General features: G+C 46.1%; 1 protein-coding gene across 1 annotated transcript in view; it reads left to right on the forward strand.

Moving 5' to 3' along the window:
• The first annotated feature begins 292 nt into the window (after nt 1–292).
• The window catches only part of slc12a2 (solute carrier family 12 member 2), a 102,964-nt gene continuing 80,660 nt past the window's right edge, over nt 293–22,596 (forward strand). Inside the window, exon 1 of the mRNA XM_063210534.1 lies at nt 293–1,396. Coding sequence (XP_063066604.1) covers nt 836–1,396 — 561 coding nt within the window. The 5' untranslated portion in view covers nt 293–835. The remainder of the gene's footprint in view (nt 1,397–22,596) is intronic.

Below are 22,596 nucleotides of genomic sequence, written 5' to 3' on the forward strand. Positions count from 1 at the left end.
CTGTATTGCTGTATAAAAGCTGAAGCGGAACCATAGATCCTCATCTTAATCATTTCATTAAATAGGGCCATAGATAAATACACGCTTTGAAATACTTTAAAAGAATGACTTGTTTTCTGTAAAAATATCTTTAATTGAAAACTAGAAGTAGCCTAAACCTTCACTGTCCTTCCCCCACCTCAAAAGTTTTGCATTGCACGCGTCAAAAACACGCCTTCTCCATCTGCTCTCGAAAAAAAGCATGACACTAAAATCTCGCGAGCGCACGCTAGTTTGGAACCCACCCCTCTAGTGATGCCCTACTGCAGTGTGTGTATATAGCAGCGAGGGACTCGCTGGAGTCTAGGAGGAGTTGCGGCAAGGTCGGGAAAAGCATCCTTTGACCATAAACACCGAAATCGACCAGCCACGGGATCAATTAGCATTATAAAGACACCTCAAAGCTTTAAGACCGAGAACTGTCTCGGCTCTTAATTTTGCGCCGAGGAGCATCTGTAGGAGCCGAAAGCAGACACCTTCCTCTTGCTTGTAGAGTGAGCTAGCATTCTCCATTTGTGTCCGCATGTCTGGAGTCGTGCTGCCAGTTTGAACAAGGCAAAGCGGCAGTCACCCTGACTGAATTTTTGAAGCACGTTTCCTGTTAACGAGCATCCAGGCGGTCTTTTCACCACCAGGGAAGTGAACGGGATTGTGTCTGCTACTTCTATGTCCCGGACATCTGGTAAAAGGACTGTGTGACATCAGTTTAGTGTAGTTGTCGCGAGTTGAGCTAAACGCATAGCTAGCGGTCGTATTCCAAAGCATACCTTGCTGATTGGTAACATTAACGTTAGCCATGTCAGACCCAGCTTCACCGGCTGACTCTCCCGCCCAGGGAGATCATGCCGCGCCAGAATCCGAGGGGTTGACCGTGGACGCTGGATTGAAACCTGCGGGTCCCACGCCAAGCCAGAGTCGCTTTCAAGTGGATCTTGTTGCTGAAGCCGCCGGCGCCGGGGGTGACAAAACGCCCGGTTCAGATGCTTCCACAAACGCATCTAGTGACAAAGCCGCTCCCGCCGCCGATGAGGCAGCCAACGCGGCGGAGGAGGCGAAGGGCAGATTCCGGGTAGTGAACTTTGCGGATCCAAGCGGAGCGGAGAGCCCCCCAGACGGCGTGCCCGAGGGTGTCGGGAATGGAGACACCGTAATGAGTGAAACTAGCCTGCATTCATCAACCGGAGGCCCGCACCAATATCACTATGACACTCACACCAACACCTACTATCTGAGGACTTTCGGCCACAATACCATAGATGCGGTTCCGAAGATTGACTTTTACCGGCAGACTGCAGCGCCCCTGGGCGAGAAGCTTATCAGACCCACCCTGTCGGAGCTGCACGACGAGTTGGACAAGGTAAGATGACCAGTGATGTAGCTCTACACCGCACCATTGCAGCCTTTGCATGCGTACACACATACCTTCTTGAAGGAAGTATCACAGCATTCCCAACATCCCATGATACTTCCTGACTACCATAACATAATGAAGCCAAACAGAAATGGCTGAAAAGGTGGGACAATGGGCAGGTTTTGATAGGTGACAGCGATGCGGCTTGTACCGTAGATGATAAATGTATTCCATAGAATAGAGCTGAGCGAGTAAACTAGCATGCCGGTAGGCAGGACATGTGGCTGACTAGGCCTGATGAGGTACCGCTTACCACGGCCAAGCAGGATATCAGATCTTGTGCTGGGTATCTCAATTTCGTATAGGAACGGATGTGTGATGTGATGTGATGATAAACGCCCATAGCTTTCCAATAAGTGCACATTGTTTTGAAGTTCGTTCTGAACTCACGTGTTCTTGTGTGCGCAAGGCACAGGCAGGCGACGGGATGTCAGGGAGGCAGTAAAACAAACACGTAATCTCATTTAGGGGATACTACAGCTAATGAATAACCGCATTGATGTCAAGTGGACTACCATCTCCTGACGCCAAGTCCCAATGAACTCATTAAGCGCGCGGTGGTGGTTTTCGCAGTTCTGGTTGTGAGCCACGATTAATGAGCCCAGCACAGTCGTTTTTTGTGTCCCGCGAGCTCGTCGTTTAATATCCATATCTGTGAAGCGTAGCCTAATTGTTCCTTTCATAAATTGTCAAGTTGCCCACTGGCAGGGAATGTTTCATGTACTGTTCACATTATGTCAGTGATACTGTATATCTCGAGTACACCTTATTCGCCTGTAGGACTTACATCATCACAGCGTAATGTTAGGCTATGGAAAATATGTATTTCAACTACAGCGGGAATAAAGGACTTACAAACTGTCTATCAGTTTTACGGAATCAGAAATACCAACAGTGCAGTTCTAGTAGCTCTGCTAATCACGTCCTGAAATGTCAAGTCCGCCAAGGCTTTGGAATCGAATCGGCGTAATCGCGCGCCATTCTGTCCAAATCCTTCCAAGATGAAAGGGCTGTGACGGAGTGAGCGCTGTGCCATGTTGACATTCCAGCGTAGCGAGGAAGTAGGCTAGGTCTGGAGGAGGAAGAAGGACGCTCAAGGTCCTCTTTTGTGTGCCCTCTCCTCTCGCTACCCTCTCCTATCACTCCCCTCCCTGTATCCTCCCCTGTCTTCCCTCACCTCCGCACACTTCTTTTTTTCCTGACAAACTCTTTTTTTCTATATTGTGTAGCCTTGGTCCTACTCCTATCCTGCGTTTCCTGTTAGAATAATCACTCATTTGAAAGTCTCACACACTGGAGACTAAGCAGTAGTGAAATTTGCTCTGTTCTTTGTCACCCTGATGTGCCTGGAATAGTACTACAGTACACACACACACACACACACACACACACACACACACACACACACACACACACACACACACACACACACACACACACACACACACACACACACACACCACAGCAGTTAGTTGACTCTCTGTTCCCTTTATACAGAATCTATAGGATGATATTTTTCAGCTGAGATGTGCACATTTTTCCGCTGATCATGTGTATGTTTTGCCGGTCCTGAGTATTCTACGTGTCCAGATGCCTTTGGCATGTGACTGAGTGACTGGTCTGACACACACAGACGGACAGTTGAGATGCTTTCGCCATGTGTGTGTGGGTCGGTCTGTGCGTCTGGCATGCCTTTTTGCCGGCATCTCTCCTGAAACTGTGCCTTTTTTGGCAGCAGGCTTCCATGACTGTGCGCTGGCAGCTTGGGCCGAGCTGAGCAGCTGTTTGTAACCTGATCCCGGTTGAAATTCGCTGTGACGCATCACACTTGCTATGACTATAAATACAGACGTAGCAGTTTTCCCTCTCTCTCTCTCTCTCTCTCTCTCTCTCTCTCTCTCTCTCTCTCTCTCTCTCTCTCTCTCTCTCTCTCTCTCTCTCTTCGCCGGTGCACAAGTGCTTTCTTTAATCTGCAGCCATCGTCGTGGCCGTTGCGTGTGTACACACTCAATCACACACAGACACACAAACACACACATAAAAAAGTATCAAACAGCTGTGCACTGCATTGGCTCTGTCCTCTCTGGGATCAACTTTTGTCCTTAAAGATTCCCGTCTGTAAAGTCTTGTTTAACCCACTTACAAGCCCCACTGACATGCAGCTGTTTATCAACATGATTGCAATCAAACTGTTGTTTATTCAGATTATTATGCAGCAGTTTTGGATGACATCCCAGTTTGGACTTATGTTGGCTCAGTTTGGCTCAGATCCTGAGCAGGGCCTGGGCCAGGTTTTTTTTTTCGACTTCAGTCAGTCAGCTTTTAAATGACAAGGAATTTCATCAGCTGGTTATGAGGTTGCTGCCGCTGATTGCACAGTGTTATTGTAGAGGCAAAATGGAATAGCAGGTGCATATGTTTATTTATTTATTTACCAATGGCACCCCATTATTACATTCTTACTAATAAGTTGTTACTAGTGGTTGAGATTACTGTTTTGTTGTGTTCGCTGGGTTCCATCCGATGCAGACACATCCGAGTCAGGTGGCATAGAGATTGCAGTCTCGTGGTTATTGTCTTTCCTCAAAGGTTTAAAGGATAACTTCTGCCAATTTCGACATGCAGTTGTAATGCTCTCACTACCCTGGAGTTGTCAGTACCTGAGATTTCTTTTCTCTTCAGCCTTTTCCGAGATCTTGGTCATTGTAATGGGGGCAGAGTTTGTTTACATTTCAAAAAAACCTCTTGATTTATTCCCAATAACATCCAAAAGGTTATGCAACATCAGCAGACAACTAGCAAACAGCGATACAACAGCAATATCATATTTGGAGTAGGCTTGTGTTAAGAAGGTTTTTAATGTAAACAAAGTCTGCCCCCATTAGAATAGCTCAGATCTCGGAAAGGGCTGAGCCGAAAAATGCAGCATCACCGGGTACTGACAAGTCAAGGGTAGCGTGAGCAATACAACAGCATATTGTAACTGGCAGAAGTTCCCCTTAAATGCACAATGTGCCCAGGTTGCACAGACTCATTTTAGCTTGCAGCCATCCCCAGTGTGTATACGCGCGTGTGAGTCTGAGCGTGCCCTCGGTTAAAACACATCTGTGCCAGCCAGGTCACGTGTATTGAGTCAGAGACAGAGTATCTCCATGTGTATCAGTGTATGTGCCTCATTATTCCACAGTGCTGGACTCTTGACTTCCTGGGAAATGTGCTACCATTGGACAGATAAGAACCCATTTCCCATTCCCCACCAATCAATGAGCTTTTGCAGCTGTCACCCTCATTAGTGCAGCTAAAAAGCTTGTGCTTGTATCTCATGAAAAGGCTACAATCTGTTTTTGCATAGGCCTAGTTCAGGTATCCAACAATGTGTTTATTTTTTGTCTCTGCAAACCTTTATAGTAATACACTTGCACATAATATCTCATTTCCCTCAGCCCATGTTAGTTATGTTAACTAAATGTGATGGGTAGCCTGCAGTGACAGTGCAGTGACAGAAGCTGTGGGGGGTGGTTGATTGATGGATGGATTGATTGATTGATTGTTTTTATTGACCCGGCCGGCATGCTACTACTGGACTAATAAGTCTGTGAGTTTTGTTGGCATTTATGTGTTAATGTATATGTGGGTGGTTGACGTTTAAGGGCGTAACGCAAAAAAAAAAAAAAGTTTTTCAAATTCCTGAAAAAAATGATGGATAAAAATTGGAAAAAAATAAAATAAAATAAAGCACTTAGTGGTCTGTGGAATTTCACCTTATTTTTTGCCATTTTTGGGAAAATGTGTCCTGCATCAACACATAGCATAGGCATGTCACACCGCTGGAAAATGGAGTCACACCACAGGGAATTCACTGCATTATGGCCATTTTAATCCTTTTGTATACATGACTGACATCTGAGCTCATGCTAACTTGATAATGATATCATGTTTAATCTTAATATGTGTTTTCATTAATAAAAAAAACTTTTTTTCCTCCTATAAGAGCAGTCACACCACAGGACACCATAAAATGAACCTAAGTATTGCGTGACAGAAAGATTGCAATATGAAGACATATTAAGAGGTTAAGAGTCACCTTAAACTTCCACAGCACTCTCCAATAACTGAGGTACTGACTGGTTAGGAGCCAGTCTTTAAGACCCTTGTAGTTGGCCTTGCAGCTGCCCATTCACAAACATTGACATACATGTCACCCCACAGGACGCAATTTGTGTTACGAAATTGAACTTGTAGTTAATATTACTGTCTTGAGTTTTTTTCCACATTCACATATCTTAATCTAAAGTAAAGATTTATGCAATCATGCCAAATGCTTCATACATTATTCAAAATGTTGTTGGTTAATTTATATATATATTATTATATATTGTTTCATTAATGTTACAGTCACACCGCAGGAAATTTGACATATAAACCTTTACATAAATCTTAACAAAAATGTTTCTTCTCATCTAAGACTAATATGAAACATAATGTACCACATCTTCTTTCATTGACATTTGTTTTTAAAGGAAAATAACAGTTTTGTAGGTTTTTAACCAATGTTACGAAAAAACAAGGCGTCACGTCTCCCACCCATATGTATATTCACTGAGTTTGGGGTGGTGTTAGTGGGTGGTAGGTGGGGGTGAGGTGATGATGATGGTGGTAGAGGAGGAGGCTGGCTGCTGTTGGCAGCAGTGGTGGACGGTAGATCTATATGTAGACTGATCTGGTGGTGTTAACGGGGTGGGGGGGGGAGAGGGGTGGTAGAGATGGAGGCTAGGCTGGGAGGCCGTTTGGTGCTAGGAGTGGTAGTGGTTGGAGGGAGGCTGTTCGGCTGGGTGGTGGGTGTTAGTGGTAGTGTGTCTGTGTTAGTGGATGCATGGTGGGTAGTGGTCAGTGTTGGTGTTAGTTGGGTGGTGATGATATTTGTGTTAGTTGGTGGTAGTGGATGGGTGACTGGTAGTGTTGGTGTTCATGTTAGTGGATGGGTAGTGTTAATGCTTCTGTTAGTGGGTGGTAGTGGGTGGGTAGTGTTAATGCTTCTGTTAGTGGGTGGTAGTGGGTGGGTAGTGTTAATGCTTCTGTTAGTGGGTGGTAGTGGGTGGGTAGTGTTAATGCTTCTGTTAGTGGGTGGTACTGGAGGGGTAATGTCAGTGGGTGGTAACTTAGTGGATGGGTAGTGTTAATGCTTCTGTTAGTGGGTGGTAGTGGATGGGTAGTGTTAATGCTTCTGTTAGTGGGTGGTAGTGGATGGGTGGCTGGTAGTGTCTGTTCATGTTAGTGGGTAGTGTGAGTGCCGGTGCTAGTTGAGTGGTGATGATGTTGGATGGGTTATGGAGGTCGGGAGGCCAGCTGTAGCAGGGGCCGCTTCAGCCCGATATTGACCAGCCAGAGGGAAACCCTGACAGGGCAGATTTATTCAGTGTCGTGCGGCCAAGCAGAAGCAGATTGTGCTGAAATATTGATGTCATGGACGTTGCCACTAACACACACACAGACACGGCACGCACAGGCATGCACAGGCACACACACACACACACACACACACACACACACACACACACACACACACACACACACACACACACACACACACACACACACACACACACACACACACACGCACATATGAGAGCGAGAGAATGAGAGACAGAGAAAGAAAGAAAGACAGACACAAAGAGAGAGAAAGGGATTGAGAGAGGGCACAGACACACAGAGCTAGGCCTCCCCATTGCACATTCACTGCGCTGACTTGCTCCGGTCCTACAGTACTCATCCTGCTTTGGCCTGCAATGCGATGGTTTGGTTCGCTAGCCCAAGGTGACTGGTGGCAAGGCAAGGCAAGGCAAGGCAGCCAGGCACGCCAAGTATTTATATCCCAGACAGTTTTTCATTTCCCCGCGTCATGCTCCCGGCGTCTTCTTCAGCTCGGGAGAACATTAAAGAGAGGTCATGTGCTTGTGTACATAGAGTACACACAGTATTGTGTTCTTGCGCTGACCAGGGTCACGGAAGCAGAAGTGAGTGAGTGAGCAGCGCGGCATGCTATGAGCGAGGAAGCGGAGCCCAACTTCCAATCGAGAATAACACGTGTTGTCATGAGTTGTCTTAATAATAACGACCTTCCAGTTTCGTAGTAAGATTTCACCCTTCCAGTTTATAGCAAATTTCCTGGAAAAAAACATTGCATCTTTTTCAGCTGTATTGCTAACTCGCCCATGGGAGAGACTTTTTTTTTGACGTGTACGGTACATCCTTGGTCCCACGAGAGGACGAGATCAGGAGCAGCAGATAGGCCTCGTCCCATTGGCTGAGGCGTCCCTTGGCGCCGGTTGCTTGGGCAACCAATCCCCAGGCTGGATACTGGTAGAGGAGCTGCTGAACATCAGTGTTGACGCCGGGGCCCCACTGGTTAATGAGGACCCTTGTTAGTGTGGCATTGTTTGTTGGGAACGGCTCAAGTTTCATTCACATCATTAGCCTGATGTAGTTTTTCATTCAACAAGTTGCCTGCTATTGTAGTCGTGGCAGATTGCATGACAAGGACCCCCCCTGTAGCCCTCCACTCATATCTCAGAGATGGACAGTGGTGCAGGATTTCTACAAGTCCTCAGGATTCCCCTTTTTTTGCACAGTAGTGGTTTACATTTTTTGGGGATGAATATGTTTCTATGCAATCATTTTGGTGTACAAAAACACACAATTACACACGCTATTATTTACATGATGTTTTTCATTACGAATGAATAATTATGAATGAAATAGTTCTGTCGACTTAGTGTTACTTTGGTCTTTCATTTAATACCGATTTGTGAAGTGTTTACATGATGTTTTCAAAGCGTTATTCAGAATTAAAGTCAGTTCATTCTGAATGAAATGTCTCATGTAAACATAGCAAATATGCATGATAAACTTTGACGCCTTGTTCAAAAGGTTGGTTGCATTTGGCTGGCAGTATGTGTTAACTGTATTAAAAGCAAAGCTCCTTCACATCCTAATAGCACCATGCATGCCTCCTGTTACCAGCCAGGGGTTCCTCTCATCAAAGCACTTAAATGCACCAGGTTGTTTTGGGCTCGAGCTTTGTTCCGCTCTTGGCAGGCGGTTGTTGCAAGCAGTTCCTCTTGCCACACACTTAGAGAGGCCGCCGCCGTATTCTCTTCTTAGCCCACTGGGCGCTTTAAAGCCTTGCCAACAACAACTTCCCCTTTTTACTTACTGGAGCTCGTCTGCACATGTTTGAACAGTGTCTTTGTTGTCAGGAAGATCATCATTTAGCATTTTTCTAGAGTAACTTGTAGCAGGTGAGTTCAGTTAGCTTTCCCACGCTCCACTTTGATGATGAGCGCTGTGGAGAACAACTTTCTTAGCCTGGTAAACTACTAGCAAGTATTTTTTTTTGTGATGACGCAACTCTGCTGCTCTGTACATATGGATGTACAGTGAAGCAGTTGGCTGAGAAACACCATGCTAAGGGGCTCATAGCCTCATTTATGGCTAATGCAGCCTGGTATCTACTGGTAATGTCTGTCCCTTAGGAAGAACCAGTGCACTCTTCTCTCTGGTGTCTTCCCTCCCATAGAGTAGCAGTGGAGTACAGCCAAGATGCTATCATTATGGAGCATCCTACTAGACATCAATGATTAGCCTCCCATCTTGGCTATGAATCTTGCCTGTGGCATGTCAGGGTTTAAAAAAATAAATAAATAAAATGTTTAACTACTGACTAATACTGACTGGGGCCCTGAGGAATGTCTTTGACCTAAAGCGTGGCAAGCGAAACAGCAAAAAAACCCATTGAAGTGTTTTCTCGGTTTTGTTTGTTTATGTTGAGCATGTTTTAGTTGTGATGAGAGCGTTCTAATCCGTCGAAATGACTAAACTACTGACTGATTGCTATTGCCCTTGCGTGGCATGGCTTTGCACATCTGCACTGGCTGCATCAACCCTGGAGGCGAAACTTGGGGTTTGGGTGAGGACACGGCATTAGATAACCATCCTCTGCGTAATAACCGGCTTGCAAACACACACACACATACACACACAGAAGCAGAAGTCTCGTGTCCCGGGCTGATCATCGGTAGCTGCTGCAGCTATCAGGGCTTTTGCAATATCAGGAAGTGTTTTTGAGTTTTTTGTTTTGTTTGTATCGACACGACAGAAGGGAAGAACAACAAAAAGAGAGGTTTAGCAATATCTTGTACACATGCAATCGACCCCTAGTGTTGTTATAACATACATGATGTTCTCTTGCTACAGATATGAAGGTTTCATCCTCGGGTGTGGCATTGGGGCGAGCGTTTTGTTTTGAGGTCTTTGGTGATTAAACGCTTGATAGATGGAGCCTCAGGGGTGGCTGGCGGTGAAGCTTGAGTGCCACTGACGGAGAGTGTCACTGCGGCTGCTCCCTGCTCCTCGTGGCTCCTCAGGAGATGGAGCAGCCTTTGGGGGCTGCATCATGTGTCATCCCAGCTGTCTGCTGGTGGTTGGCAGTTGGAGCCCAGAGCTGTCTGTGTGTGTGTGTGTGTGTGTGTGTGTGTGTGTGTGTGTGTGTGTGTGTGTGTGTGTGTGTGTGTGTGTGTGTGTGTGTGTGTGTGTGTGTGTGTGTGTGTGTGTCTGTGTCTGTGTGTGTGTGTCTGTGTGTGTGTGTCTGTGTGTGTGTGTGTGTGTGTGTGTGTGTGTGTGTGTGTGTGTGTGTGTGTGGTGACACAGACCGTCTGTTGCCTATCACTCTGTTGAAGTGCCCACGGAGGGGAGCTAATGACAGGGGGGGGGCAAGCTCAGCCTGGCTTCTGTGTTTAACTCCTGATAATGGGTGGCCTTATTCTGTAAAGCTGGGCGAGATTCAAGATGGGTGGCAGACAGAACTTTCATCGTTACAGTCAGGGCAAAGTTTTCCTACACAAGGACAGATAAACTTACTAATACAACGACTGCTACTGCTACATGGAGTATGGCTCACAGTAGGACTAAGCAGCAAATTAATAGCTAGACTTATGATTAGTCCTTAGAATTTTTAGAATTATTAGAATCGTTTGAGCGTATGGTTATGGCAGATTGGGAAGAATTCATACTTTAAAGTAAAAAAAAAAAATAACTGAAGAAAAAAATCTAAAGAAATGAGCAGACAATTGCACAAAACTGCAAATTAATCACCTGTCTCTTGTTTTTCCCACATCTCTCCTGCAGTACAAAAGCAGTCTTGCATTCTCATTTGCAAAGCACTGTTCAGTTACGTTCCACCCAAACAGATTGATTTCGAGTGGGCACTTCAAGCGCGGGCCTGTCCAACTTCGAGATCCACGTCAGACCGTTTATGTCGGTTTGTCCATAATGTGCACAATAGGCCGTTGACACTCTCAGGACAGGGAGGCATTTAAAGTCATTTCCACGCCTAGGAGGCTTATCTGGGGGCTGTAAGAAAAAAGAGGATCAATGAGTTAAACTCCCCCCAAAATCCATGATTATCTCCTCTTAGCCTTGTCATTTCCTTTTGTTCGGTGAGTCCCTGGCGCCCCGAGTGTGGTGGCAGATATGTGGCGGCCCACAACAGATGAGGTGGGGGGGAAGTCTGATGGGAGCAGAGCTGCCAAATGTACGAGGAGGAGAGACTTGGGCGTGCGAGAGCCGCGAGGAGAAGGCACGGCACAGCACAGCACACCATGCTTGTCCTCCACTCCACGTGGCTGTCTTGTTTACTTTCCATTTCTGTTTACTTTCTGCCTCTGTCGCTCACGTGCCGTCTCTCTCTCTCTCTCTCTCTCTCTCTCTCTCTCTCTCTCTCTCTCTCTCTCTCTCTCTCTCTCTCTCTCTCTCTCTCTCTCTGTTTCTCTCTGTTTCTCTCTCTCTCTCTCTCTCTCTCTCTCTCTCTCTCTCTCTCTCTCTCTCTCTCTCTCGCAATGTCCTCTCTGTCCCTCACTCACCTAATCTGTCCATCTGGATGGCTTGCTTCTTCTCCGTGTGTGTGTATGTGTGTGTTAGCCTTTTAGTGTGCAAGCATGTGGGGCCTGTGGGTGTTGACTGAACTCTATCTGTACAGTGTCGTGTCACACACAGGAAGAGAGCAAGGTTAAAGGGAGAGAGAGAGGAAGAGAGAGAGAGGAAGAGAGAGAGAGAACCAGAGAAGTAGAGAGGGAGAGAGAGGGGGAGGGAACCGGAGAAGTAGAAAGAGAGAGAGTGGGAACCGGAGAAGTAGAAGGAGAGAGATGGAACAAGAGAGGCCAGCATAGATGGAGGAGAGAGGGAGAGAGAGAGACAGACTAACATAGAGGAAAAAGAGATACTGAGAGAGCGGCGTAGGGAGGAAGAGGGGGTGAACAAAAGAGGCTAACTCTAGGGGAGAGAGGGAGAGACAGAGAGGCTAACAGAAAGAGAGAGGGAGGGAGAGAGAGAGAGAGGGGGGGAGGGAGTCATGGGGAGAATGAGAGGCTAACAGAGGGAGGGCTTTTGTGGCTGTGTCGGATCAGGCCATTGGGCCTGCGGATGGTGAAATGTATACAAGGCTTTTGGCAGCTAATCACAGGTGCTGCTGTGGAGGGAGGGAGGTAGTGGTCTAGTGTCTTGTGTCTTGTCGTTTTTCCTCCCCCCGCTTTCTTTCTTTCATTGAGTGCCCTTGCTGCCAGGCTTAAATGGAACCAACTGATATTATTTACACAATACACACACCACCGTCTTCTGCGTAGTTCCTGGAACAACATGGCACTACTGTATATTTGTTCACAGAACCGTAACGGTCCTCAAGGGAGGAAACGGAATCTCCCAGGCAGTTTTGTTCGCTTCCTGCTGACTGATCAAACGCGGGCCGGCCCGTTCACTTCAATCGCTCGCTGTATCCATTAACTGTCTGTTGGGGAGAAATGTTCCATAGTTGCAGTATATGGGGTGGGGGGGTTGCTTTGAGGTCTTAATGCCTTTGAGGAGAGGAAATGGCCTTGCAGATGAGTACCAAGTTCTCATAACACACTGTACTGAAAACAGCAGAATGTAAGGAAAGTAGTTAAATGTTTTTGTTTATCAGCAATCATTAAAGGAACTAAAGCTACAGTGACATGACCAATGAAGCGCCCCAAAATCATTCGAAAGCTACAATGGAGTACAATGAATGATGAGGAGGCCCAGTGAATTCCCTGTTGGCCAAGACCAGAGAGAGAGAGAGAGATGGAGAGAGAGAGTGGGATGATGAGATGGAAGTCAGGTGTGGAGAGATGACATTTCCCATCATGCCCGGCGTCATGGTAAAGCTCCGTGGGAGGTGGTGGCTCTAGTCCCTGCAATGGCGTCACTGTTGATGATGGGTCCAAAAATTGCCTCCAGCCATCAGTGTGTCACCAATGCCTCTCTGGCCATTGAGTTGTGTAGAGTTACCGTTCTGATGGTGCCGCCGCCACCACAGCTAGTGGTGAGTGAGCTGGTGCATAACAACAATGAGGGTCTTTGTTGCGTAGCAAGGCAGGTAGCCCCTGTTAGCCAGTTAGCAGGGTAGCACAGAGAATCGATGCCAGTGTGTCTCTGTTGCCTCTCAGTTGCTACAGGACATACTTTTGCTGAGGTTGAATTGGATCTACTTGGATTGGAAAGCAATCTGTGAGTGGGTAAAAGAGGCTTTGGTCTGTTCCAATCGACGGTATCAACGGTATTAACTTTTAGTGTGACATTGTGAGATTGTGAGACTGCCTATACTGTGTTGGCAAATTCCGAAAGTGTCTGTGTGTGTGGGTAATATGTGTTCAATAATCACCATCACTCTCTTTTTCGCCACCCCTGTTCCTACTCTCCCTGTGAAGAGGGTCACACATTGTTAGGGAGGTGTGAGGGATATTTCCCCTTCGTCTGTTGAGTGGCTTTGATACTCTACAGACCTTCCACTGGAGATTAGAGGAAGTGCATTCACCGCTTCAGTTGGGACCATCTCCATTCATAACACTCTGATGCTTTAAGCTTTACACTCTCTCTTCCATAGAGGCCATTAACTGGGAAATGCTGACTCGACAAACAAACAAACAAACAAAGTAAGCAAAAATAAATTAAGTGTCCTGGAAAGAAGTGAGTCACTACTTTGATGGTGAAATTGGAACAAGGCCAACAACGTCACAAGACAATAAAAGGATGAAGGACTCGAACAGAAATTTCAATTAAAACTCCCGTTGTGGGAAAAAAAAACCTTTCAACAAACGGTATAGGAATAAGACTCGTCCCAGCCAGTTTCATTAACGCCATCATAAAACCAGACCATTCCGACAGGGCTTGTTTGTAGCGGTGTTGTCAAAACTTGTCCCTGTTAATTTGAGGGTGTAAAATTTAATCGACTGTCGAACTCATTCTGTTTCGACCGGCCCAGATGTGTTAAAATGTCTTTTGTTCTTCCATTTGACCCTTTGACTCGCTAGAACTGCTAACATGTCTGGTCCGTTGCCTGTGTCTTTGTGTGCCTACTATAGTGCTGTGTGTTGTGCCTTCTGGTTGCCACGACGCTGTCGGCATTCTCACAAACATCAGGTGATGTTCAGACACAACAATAATCTGGACATAAATGGTGCGGTTCATTGATTGTTTTCCTGTGCACTCACTGTCTGTTTGCCTGTCTGTGTGTCTGGCTTGTTTGTAAACAGCATCTCTCTATCTCTCTCTCGCTGCCTCTCTCTCTCTCTCTGCCTCTCTCTCTCTGCCTCTCTCTCTCTGTCTCTCTCTCTCTCTCTCTCTCTCTCTCTGCCTCTCTCTCTCTCGCTGCCTCACACACACACACTCCCTTTCTTTCTCTCACACTGTGTTTCTCTTTTAGTTTTTCCTGAACTGTCTCATTTAAAAGCATTCACTCATCTCTAGATTTTGCTAGTAGCCTTCTGTGGTACACCAATAGGATTCTGTGTGATGTTTGTGTGTTTGTTTCAGAATGAGCCGTCTATCCACACACTACATCGTGGCCACTGTTTATGGTTCCATCTGACTTGACATAGATTTACTACCTAAGAAACCACTTTTTTATCCTTCGCCAACGTGGTTTTGTTGGTGGGCTGACTACTAGAATTGAGGGGCTTTGGTTTGGACACACCACTGTGGTAATGTCACAGCAGCGCTGCACTTCACTGGTCGCTGAGCTGAGTGGAATGTTATATGTGGTGTCTGTCGCCAATTTGAACTCGCCCATTCCGCTTGGTTTTCCGAGACGCAAGAGTGTCATTGTCGAGTCCCCATAGCCTTCCACCCGCCATTGTGTCTGGTTTAGTGTATATGCCCCGTCTTCCATATATGGTTTTACAGTGCTTTGGCAAGCACGTTAATTTGGTGTGCTCAGCAGAATGCGAGACAGATGTGTAAATATGTTGCTGAGACCCTTTAGAAGTTATCAGGGGGCTGCCTGTGTCTGGGTATGTCTGCCTGTCTGCGAGTGTTTGCTTTGAGGTGTGTGTAGCGTACAGTGTTTTGTGTGGGTGGAGACGGAGCGGCTTTTAGTAGGCAAACAAACAGCAGTATTAAAGCTTACCATAGGGTGACTGAGTCACAGAGATCGGAAGTGGCAGAATGGAATGGAATGGAATGGAATTTAGCGCTTTGTGATGTCACAGATCCATATTACCGGTACATTCTCTCGTCTAATGGACTTCCATGATGTATAATGAGCCCTTCGAGTGGTTAGGGCGCCCTAAGAAGTGATGACTCATGCAAGGTTATTGATATTGTCTCCTGAAGGGTACCTACAGGAGAAACTGCTGTGTGCATTTTGACCTCCTAGGGTCCAGTTTTTCCCCTTTCAGTAATATAAGGCTATATTGAACAAAGTGCTCTTGTCAAGTTGCATAAGCTTGGTGGTATGCTGACAAATAGTTGCGCTCTTTTGAACAAAGGCCTCTTTATATTGAGGTCCAAGCTTTTGGGATATTAACTTCGCTCAAGGTGAAATTTTATGAGGAGAGGTTGTCTTCGGCTGCCCACTGGCCATTCGGGAGCTGCGTAGGGGGGGTGGGGGGTGAAGCAAAGAAACGAAAACAGAAAATAGCTAATTTCCTGTTTAGAATTTGTGCCGGCCAACTCCCCCTTTTTTAGTAGCGGTAGTAAACAGCAACTGAAAGGGGAGCAGAAAAAGTTGCTTGTTTGTCTGAAGCCAAATTGGTGGGGAGGGGAAGGGAGTGTGGGGAAGTGCTATGTTTTTCCATGATGCTGTCTATGTGGAGTTGCACTCGGGCCTGTCACAGTCAGGCAAGCAATCTGGGCAATTTTCTAAGGCCCACAGCTGAAACAGGGCTCTCTGGTAATGACTGGTCATGTACTTCTATTTCAATGGCCACTTTATGAGTGTAGCTGCACCTCCCTAAATTCAATGACCGATAAGTGCTACTGCAATGGAAACATCTCTCGATGTGGCCCCTCTACAATAGTTTTAAGGAGAAGAAGGTGGAGTGTGTGTAAGGTCCCCCAAGTCCCTCTTTGCCTGGGGCCCCCAAGTCCCTCTTTGCCTGGGGCCCCCAAGTCCCTCTTTGCCTGGGGCCCCCAAGTCCCTCTTTGCCTGGGGCCCCCAAGTCCCTCTTTGCCTGGGGCCCCCAAGTCCCTCTTTGCCTGGGGCCCCCAAGTCCCTCTTTGCCTGGGGCCCCCAAGTCCCTCTTTGCCTGGGGCCCCCAAAGTCTCTCTTGGCCTTGGGCCCCAAAGTCTCCATTGGCCTTGGCCCCTCCAAATACATTGAAGTGGCCCTGGTTGCACTGGGGCTGAAAGGTTACATGGCTGCTTCCCCCAGATTGCAGATGTTAATTTCGGTGTTTACTTTTGGATTGTAAATGTTGCACCAACCCTCATAAAGCACCTTGGAAGGAGCTGGCATAATGAATGTGCTCCACTGGCCTCGCTTGCTCTGCATCTGCTGGAGATGGATAAACATGGTCTCGGTTTGCAGAGTTCCTCTGCAATGCTTTTTGGCTTATCTAGAACACAAGCTGTTCCACCCTTTTAATTTTGTTGACTGTTACTGACTGTTCCTTTATTTTTTCCGTCTGTACTGTTTGTGTTTCATCCAACAGAAGTGCAATTTGCCGTTTGTTCAGAACAGTTAATGGCTGTAGACCACAGCTCTTTCTGATGACCGTTGTCAAAAATGATGACTAACATTTCATGCCATTAAGTTAGTAAAATACTATACATTATAGACGCACCCAAAATTGCAACGCCCAATGTCTAGTACAAGAGTCTCATCCACTTCAACCCTTTTAAGCTCAAACACCAACACTGGCCTATAAACCCTGTTCTGAATAGACTGGGAGCATACCCTTACATGTTGTGTGATGATGAGATGAGATCTTTCTCAGCGCATGTTTTTTTGAAGCCCCCCCCCTCCTGTTTCTTGGGGGACATTTGAACAACAGTTTCTCCCTGGCACGCTAAGCTCTCCATGGGAGTACACATTGTGGCCAAAGCCTGGCATTGTGTTGCTCCAGCCGAGTAGATAATGCCCTCTGACTTGCCCACCGCTTGCACCGCTGTACGCTGTGCACTGTCCAGTGTACCCAACTGCACACTGCATACTCTCCGTTACTGACTGGCCGGGCCCAGGACAAAGTCATCTGAAAAGGCCTCCCCATCCAATGCATGTACAATGTAATGAGGACACACCTCCCTGTCTTGGGCCTAGGACAACTGACCCCTTTGCCCCCTCGGACTTCCCTGCTGCTGCTGCTGCTGCTGTGTGAATTCGGAAGTGTTGGACTCCATGGACTAGTGCGGGTTCACTACACACATCGCACAGTGTGGCCAAAGCTTTCTGTCAGTGTAATGAACATTAATATGAACCAAAAGCAAAATACAAGATGACTAATATTACTGTGCTTGATATGACAATTAGCATTATTTTAATAGCTGGAGCCAGGTCAGAGCAGAAAGATTTGTGTTTCCCCAACCATGTCGTGTGGGACACATTGTGGAAAAAGTGTTGTTGGTGTTGTTGAGCATTTGAAAAAATGAGTACCGGTAAGTGTGAACCATATTCAAAATGGATGGCACTGGTAGGAATATTGGTGTCATAGTCATAGATAGCAAAAGCTGGAGGTCAAACAGCAGAAATCTTTGTTTCCCCTGCCAAGTAGAAAAAGCAGCCTTGATTCACCCAGCGCTGTCCGGACTCCTGTTCCCGCTCCACTGGCTGCTGGTGTGAATTCGGAAGCGTTGGATCCCGGAGGGCCGCCTCTTTTTTTTTTTTTTTTTGTAATTCCATGCAACCTGTGTCCTGTGGTGGTCAGTCACATTGTTTCAGGAAGTGAGAGACAGGAAGGGACAATGGTGATGGTTTGCCACATTGTACAAAGTGTACAGTTACACTCGAGAGGAGAAATAACACAAAAAAGGACGGAGTCAAGTGTCTCTGTTTTAATCATGGCGCCACAAGCGATACAATTTTAACACAAATAATCAAAACATAAAGCCAAAGAGCTTTGAAGTCCCATAAGGGCACGTAGCTTGTTGTGGCCTTGAGCAACACAAACAGCAGATCTTGTGCTCGTTGCCTCCGCCGGTTTCCTTTGTAGTCTAAAGGCACATCTTCTCCTTTGTTTACGGAAGTACACACACACACACACACACACACACACACACACACACACACACACACACACACACACACACACACACACACACACACACACACACACACGAGTGCACACACGTCCAATTAAACAGGTTCTAGATTAAACCTCATCATAAAATGAAAGAAGGAAGATCTTCACACCGTTGCTGCTCCTAGTTTATTATAGAAAACCTTTAAACCTTAGATGGTCTTCATCAGGTGAACTACACTTAACAGTGACCATTTAAGATTGAAACTACTTGATTATAATGAACTGGGAGCAATGACGAATGGCAATTTGTGTGACCAGCCATTATAAATTGACCCTCTTTTTTATGGTCAGGGAAAGTAATGGAAAGGTCATGGAATTTTGACTATGGCTTGAAGTGGGAACCCTGTAAAACCATTGATGTGAATCAATCACATGTGAATGCCACTTGTGCTTTGATCAAAAGTTGTGCTGATTACCAAGAGGTCGTTATCAGTCCTCCACAAGGCTTTGATTCCTAGTTGTCTCAATGGAACAGGATACATGCTTTAATGGCCCTGGCTAATAGTTGTGACGGTGTAAAACAGTGGCAACTTTGAACGTTTTGCACTTCATCTCCCTTCATAACAAACAGACTTATGTTTTTTCTGTTTGACACATCAAAACCGTTTAGAGCCGAAATAAAAACAGACCTCCTTATTGTGTTCTACAAGATACGTAATAGAGCTTATTGGTTTTTGACAATAGTGGGAACGAAATTGCATGATGACAGTAGTATGCCAAGACCTACACCTTTTTTCAGTTATGTAACCCTATGTGTGGAATGTGCAAAATTATGAAAAGAGACACTTTTTAAACATTTTAAGACACTGCAAATCTACTGTTCTTGCCAATAAGCACATAGACTAGACTCGGGTTCGATTCCGGCCCAAGGTCCTTTCCCGATCCTTCCCCATGGCCCCCCGCCACTCATTTCCTGTCTCTCTCACTGGCCAAAAATTGGAATAGAGGTGATGGAGGCAATAGAAATAGAGGTTATGGTGTTTACCGGTCTGGGTATGGAAATGGTCTCTCTCACAGTTTTTTAGTGTGAAAGGGAGGCAGATGAGGATATTGCTGTCAGCGTTGCTGGCTGGCTGGCTATTTATCATGTCACCAGATTCCCAAATCTCAGATGCAGACGTCAGCGAGTGACTGATGACGCAGGATAGGATAGGATAGGGCAGGGCAGGCCCAGTGCTCAGCCATACACGAGACGGCAGTGACAACATGGCGACAGACTTTTTTTTTGGTTAATGAACACCGCATGTCCTTGGAAAAGCGTGATCCATAAAACAAAATGAAAAGGCAGATAGCCAAGCCTACTATTTTATCCCTCTAACTGCCGCCTGAGAATAAAAGTGCGTAATAAACTCCCACATTGTGCCCAGCTGTTGGGTGATGAGGCGTGTGTGTAGTGTGTGCGCATGCAGGGTGGGGGGTGGGATGAACCGCTCCCGTTCCACTGCATCCTCTAATTGGTCGTGTTTGTGATCCGTGTACATGGACGTCACAGAGTCAGCACAAACTCATAGACTTCAATGCAGCAGCCGGTGACTAATCACATGTCCTTCTCAGCTCCTTATCAGACAATTGGGGAACGCGCGTCTCCAAATGTGATTAATCCTTCCTTAAGGTCACAGCAGCAGGCTGGCAAAAATAGCGTAACGCGGCAGCCAGCCGGCCGGAGCAAGAAAAGACACAAAAATAAGTATGAATTGAAATGCCATTATAGTCTATCCTTCAGTATTCATAGCCAATTTTGCCACTTACTGTACATAGGTGAACGTCTTCAGTGAGTCAGGATCTGGTCATTTTGTGGGACAGGTTCACCTTGACATTGAATCATCTTTTTTATCATAGCCTATTAGCCTTCAGTCAGTGTCCACTTTTAAAACTTTAAATTATGTGTATTAGAGTGTTTCAATCTAGCGCTTGGAAAAGTGGAGAATTCTGTGGAGAGTTCTGTCTGTACTCTCCACTGATGTTCATGCTGGCAGAATCAAATGTGTACAAGCATGTAACAGTTTTTCCCCCACGGGGTTAATATATCGATCAGGCCAAAATCAATGCTCTTAACACCCAGCACGCGTCACGGAAGTTCCTGCATTAAGCCTAGTCCCTGCCCTGCCCCACTATCACCTCTCTTGACCCCCCATTGTTCGCTCTTTTGTTTTTCGAAGCTGCATATGCAATGTATGCTATCTGTGGTTCATAAACTAGCCTACAGTGTATGACTCTCCGGCAGGGAGTGGTCTGGCAAAAGGTCCATGAATGAGCTGACCGTCAGATCAATCCAATGGATTCCCTTGGGCGTGCTTCCATATGAATTGTACGGTACTCTAGCGCAGGAGCAAAAGCTGATTTGGAAAAAACAAGGCGTTTCATCTTACTACCCTCATGCTGCTCTGTGCTACCTCAATAAAAATAATATTCTTGCTTAATATTTTGTATTTTGAAAATAGCTCTAGCTCTGAATGAAAAAAAAGACTCAACTCTGTTATCGATTAGATCAATAGATCACCCCTTCCTGCTTCGTCTATAATTAGGCAGGAAATAGTGATCCACTCAGCCAATGACGTGCCAGCAGCCGTACCATTGGTGGAATTTAGCCTCCTGTGTTTTTTTTTTGTTCCATGAGAAGTTCCGTGGGCCTTTGTGTAGATGGCAAGCTACCACTGCAGGGCATGGTTATGTTGTAATGATGTGGGTCTATGGAACAGGCGAGGAGGATGGAGGGTGCCAGTTGGATATGGATCCCATGAGTCCCATTGGTGGCGTATAGGAGGACAAAGACGTGCAAAATGGCATCGTCATTCAGTGTAACGGATGCGTTCTGCTGACTGTAACTGTAAAAAACATGACTCTTTTTAATTATTTATTGTTACAGGGAATTCATGAAAGCCTCGGCTGTCATCCATTCACTTGAAACAATTTAAGTCATGTTTTTTTGCCGTTACAGTCGGCGGAAAGTGTCCGTAACACCGAATGACAAAGACGTCTTTGACCCAGGACCACATCCAATGTCTAGATCAAGGCAGAAATATGTGCACTGTCAATTACTATGGTGAGCTGATTGTGTTGTTGTGTGCAGTACAATTTTGACAGTCAGTTTGACTTGACTGAGGACACAGGATCATGTGGATCATGCTGTTTCTTTACTCCCACTATTTACGATTTTACATGCCATCAGTCCAATAAAAATAGCCAACATAGTAACTTGGCCGTGCATTTATTTTCCCTCGACCTGATCAGGCGGTGCTGCAGACCAATCAGACACAGATACAGACAAAGACACAGGATTTGCGGGCAGGCCCAGACGACAACAATCTGTAAACTGCAGAGTATGTCATCATGTGTGAGTGGCTCACTGCTCGCAGGCATGTGTTAGGCCACTGAAGCAGCTAACAGCACGCACGCACGCACACACACACACACACACACACACACACACACACACACACACAGACACGCACACGTTTGTCATTTGTGTGCTACACCGTGACACGGGGTGCGGAGTTGGATTGTGGTGATAAGTCGACCCTTGTGTTGTGGCTGCGAACGAAGTGCGGCTGGCCCGTCTTCGAAATGTAGGCCGAAGCTGTGAATTTCACGAGGGCCGGTGACACATGGACACACTCCAGTGCTGGGGGGAGATGTTAAACTCGCACCTATTTGCTTTTCGTGGAATAAAAGATCTCTTCCCTTTGCAGCTATTAAAAAAGGTGCCATGATCTGCTACAAGGTTAGGCTGCAACTGATATAATACTGACTTTTAAAAAAAATCATGTAAGCCTATTTCAAATATTAAACTGTTTGCTCTGGAACCCCCCCCCCCATCCTTAGTGTTTTGGAAAGCTTAACACACCACTTGGCAGAGATTTGACAAGTCGCGCACTGGTATGTCTGACCTACATGTCCATGTAAAGAAAGTGGATGTGTAGTAGACACACCACACCACCCCACACATGCATACGTTGCTGCCGTGCCGAGATTGCCGACACATGAGTTCTAAAGCATGGTGGTGGTCCCTCTCCGAGGTCGCATTCCTTCCCCTGTACAGGCCGGCCTGTTAAATTCATTGGCAAACTCGCAGGGGGGGCTTCACAACCCCAACGGTAGGTTTGCATCTCATTCTTTAGGGGAAGAATAGTCCTCGGAGAAGGCAAATTAACATACCACACGCTCAATTTAGTCACATTAAGGACAATGGTTTGGCAGTCATGCAAGAGCAGAGATGATTTGACCCTTTTGTAGTACCAGAGATGGAAGCTTTGATCACTCTTTGTTTTATGTTGCCGAACCAGCTTCTGAGAACTGTAAAACCCTCATATATGAGATAAACTTAGGGTAGAAACCCCTTTGGCTTTTTCTATGGACAGAGAGGGCAGTCATGTAAATGTGGCGTCTCCATGCTGATTTTGAACCTATTTAATGACTCAACTAAACTTTTTGGCAAATATCCTACAACTTTTCCCATTCTGATGTTCATACAATACCCCTCACGAAATATATTTGACTGACACAACGTCTCGGATAGTCTTACACATTCTACCAGTCAATACATTTGTTTTTTTTTCTCTC

Source organism: Engraulis encrasicolus, chromosome 11 (assembly GCF_034702125.1).
Source record: "Engraulis encrasicolus isolate BLACKSEA-1 chromosome 11, IST_EnEncr_1.0, whole genome shotgun sequence".
Lineage (NCBI taxonomy): Eukaryota > Metazoa > Chordata > Actinopteri > Clupeiformes > Engraulidae > Engraulis > Engraulis encrasicolus.